At 41.2% G+C, this 3486-nt stretch overlaps 1 protein-coding gene across 1 annotated transcript; it reads left to right on the forward strand.

Annotated features, from left to right (window-relative positions):
* The first annotated feature begins 1947 nt into the window (after positions 1-1947).
* On the forward strand, positions 1948-2829 carry LOC114882117 (vicilin-like seed storage protein At2g18540). Its single transcript, XM_029198992.2, has one exon. The coding sequence runs from the start codon at positions 1948-1950 to the stop codon at positions 2827-2829; it is 882 nt and encodes a 293-aa protein (XP_029054825.2).
* Positions 2830-3486: the final 657 nt, after the last annotated feature.

Genomic DNA, 3486 nt, shown 5'->3' on the forward strand with positions numbered 1-3486 from the left:
GCAGGTGAAGAGGGCAAAAGGAAAAGTGGTAGCCTTTTTTATAGACCTGAGGGCAGCATTCGACTCAGTGGACAGGGGAGTGTTAATGGAGAGTCTAAGAAAAAGAGGAGTAAGGGAGGGGCTGAGGACAAGAATCAAAGAGGGACTGAGAGAGACCAGATCAAGGGTAAGAACGAGTGAAGGGGTAACGGAGCCGTTCTGGACAGTAAGAGGAGTGAGGCAAGGGTGCCCGTTAAGCCCGATACTGTACAACCTGCTGACGGCCGACATGGAGGAAGAACTGAGAAAAGGGGGAAGAGGAGGAGTAAAGGTAGGAGGGAGTAAGATATATACTCTGGCTTATGCTGATGACGTGGTGGTATTGGCGGAAGATGAGGGGGATTTAAGAGCGATGTTAGGAAGGCTAGAAAGATACCTGGAGGCAAAGAGGCTGGAACTAAATCAAGACAAGTCCAAAATAATGAGGTTCAGAAAAGGAGCCGGAAGATGGAAGAAGACAAAATGGACGTGGAAGGGGAAGAAAATCGAGGAAGTAAGCCAATTCAAATACCTAGGATATGTGTTTAAAAGAAATGGAGGGAGCGACTTGCAGGTGAAGGACAGGATCAGGAAGGCGGGGATAGTAATGCGACAAGTATGGGGGATAGGGAAGAGAAGGTTTGGGAAAAACTGGAGAAGAAGAATATGGCTATGGGACAGACTAGTCTGGTCAGTTATAGCGTACGGAGCAGAAGTATGGGGATGGAGGGAATGGAAAGAGATAGAGGGGATCCACGAAAGATTCCTAAGATGGACGATGGGAGTGGACTGGCGTACACCAGGATACATGCTCAGGGAGGAGATACAAAGATGGAAGATGAGAGTAAGGGCAGGAAAGCTGGCGTGGGAGTACGAAAGAAAGCTATGGGAAGGGAGAGGAGGGGAGCTGGCAAGAAAATGCTGGGAACAAATAATTAGAGAAGAAGAAAGGAGTGGAGAGAAAAGTAAGTGGGAAGAGGAAAGAGAAAGGTTTTTCAAGGATAGGGGGATAGGAAGGGCAGAAGTAGAAAACAAAAGACGAAGCGGAGAGATGGGATTTGAAGAAATACAGGAGAAGGATGTTCAGCTCCAGGAAGAGGAGAGGTGGGAAAAAATAATAGAGTCAAGGTACAATAAGTGGTACAAAACAATAAAGGAGCCAGGAATACCGAGTTATCTAGAAAAAGGATGGAAGGAGGAGAGATGGAAAAGAGTAGCCAGATTTAGGCTGGGAAATGAGATATATGAAGCAAAATACTGGGAAAAAGAAGAGAAAAAAAGATGCAGAGTATGTAACTGGGAAGAAGAAACATGGGAACACATATGGGAAAGATGCGTCGTGGGGAAGGGGGAAGAGGTGGGGTGGCAAGAGAGGGTGAAAGAACTGCTGGGAGGAAACGGTGCAGGGGAGGAGTGGATGAAAGAGATAGAGAAGCATAGAGAAAGAGTGGAGGAAGAGAGGGGGACTAGAATCAAGAACTAAATAGAAGGAAAACAAGACAGGATGGAGAAATAAAAAAGCAGGACGGAAGAGAGAAAAAGACAGTCAAGGAAGGAAGGGAAGGCAACAACAGAGAGAAAAGAGGATTGGGAAAAAGGAGAAGTAAAAGAATGCAACAGGCTGGAGATCGCTAGAGACGAAAGCAGCAGGTTGGCGCCACTGCAGAAACGCAGGGAGAAGGGAAAACATGACGTAGAAAGGGAAGAGCAAGCATAGAAAGATAGGTGGCGCGAGAGTAGGTGAACATTAGCACGTGTTACCGCAATCAAGGATAAAGGTTAAGGGAGCACGTGCGCGAGAGCAGGAAAGAAATAGATAGTAGAAGAGTGAAAAAAAACAAACAAATAAAGTACAGAGTAAAAAGTAAAAAGTAAAAAGCAAAAAGTAGAAAGTAAAGTAGAATAAAGAAAAGAAATAAAAAATAAAAAATGGACAACAGGAGAGAACTAGGGGAGGAAATAAGAGAGCTGAGAAAAGAAATAGCAAAGTTGAGAGAGGAGATGAGAGGATGGAGGATAGGGGTAGGGGAAAAAAGTACAAAAGAAGAAGAAATGAGAGACAAAATGAAGGAAGAGGACATAGGAAAAGGCGCAGAGGCGAAAAACCTGGAGAAGAGTAAGGAAAAGGACGAAGAAGAAAGCAGGGAAAGCAGAGAATGCGAAGAAAAGAAAAGAGTATACAGAAAGGAAAAAAATCAGGAGGAGGAAGTGAGGAAGAGGGAGGGAAACGGGGAGAGCAAGAAGGAACTAAAGGGAGGAAACGAGGGCAGTAAAGAAACAGTAGGAGAAGAGGGAGCAGAAAAGAGGGCGAGAGAAGAGGAAGAAAGAAAAAAGCGATGGATAGCAGAAGACGAGAAAAGGAGAAGCGAAAGAAGGAAGAAAAGCCTGGCCTGGAGAGGGGTGGAAGGAGAAAACTTAGGGGAGAAAGTAAGGCATACTAAAATAATAATGGAGAAAGAGTTAGGAGTGAAAGTAATAATAAAAGGAGCAACAGAAAGAGAAGGAGAGGGTGGAAGGTCGATAGTAATAACAGAATTAGAAGAGGAAGACAACAAAAAAGAAATGGTATGGATGAGGAACGGGATCTGGGACAGGTGGAGAGTAGAAGTGGACGAGGGCTTAAACAAGGAGGAAAGAAGACTGAAGTGGATGATCAAGGAGAAGGCGAAAAAGGAGAAAGAAGAAGGAAGAAGCGTTCTGTTTAACAGTAGAAGGATCTGGGTAGAGGGAAAAGAAATAAAGTGGTGCGAGGAAAGGAAGAGATGGGAAAGGGTGACGCTAAGAGAAAGACTAGAAAGAGGCACAAACTAGAGGGAAAAGGGAGAAAAGAAGAGAGGACGAGCACACAAGGAGGAACACCGTACCTAAAATACTCAGGCTTTATACTATATATGTGTAAGATTCTACGATTGTTCAAAGGTTGATAGGAGAGATATAGTTTATAGTATGTAGTTCTCAGTTTTTGTTTTTTGTTTTTTCTTTTTGTTTTTATCATTTTAAGCTTTGTGTTGATTTTGTTATGATTTGATAAAGGGAAAAAGTACAAAGTACAAAGAAGATAGGTACTACGCGTTACAGATAAGTGTAGGTTTATATGGCCGGTGACGCTGGCATTTCCATTTTTATTTTATTTTCTTGTTTGATATTAATCAGATTACATTTATTTCATTATTAATATTAGTATGATCATGTTTATGTTTATTTTATTTTATTCTACTTTATAATATTATATTATCATATTATTTTATTTTCCTTGTACTTTATTGTATTTTCATTCTTTATTACTTTTATTATATGTGTATCTGGTTCTAGCTTATTTTATTTTGGTTTTTGATTCTGAGTTTTCAGTTGTTAGCTACAACCCTAACATCAAACAAATAGATAGTATAAGATTTATTTTTTGGTTGATATTTTATGCTTTTATTTTGGTTTTTGTTTTATCTTTACCTATTGTTAATTTTGATAAGC

This window comes from Osmia bicornis, unplaced genomic scaffold (assembly GCF_907164935.1).
Source record: "Osmia bicornis bicornis unplaced genomic scaffold, iOsmBic2.1, whole genome shotgun sequence".
NCBI classification, from domain to species: Eukaryota; Metazoa; Arthropoda; class Insecta; order Hymenoptera; family Megachilidae; genus Osmia; species Osmia bicornis.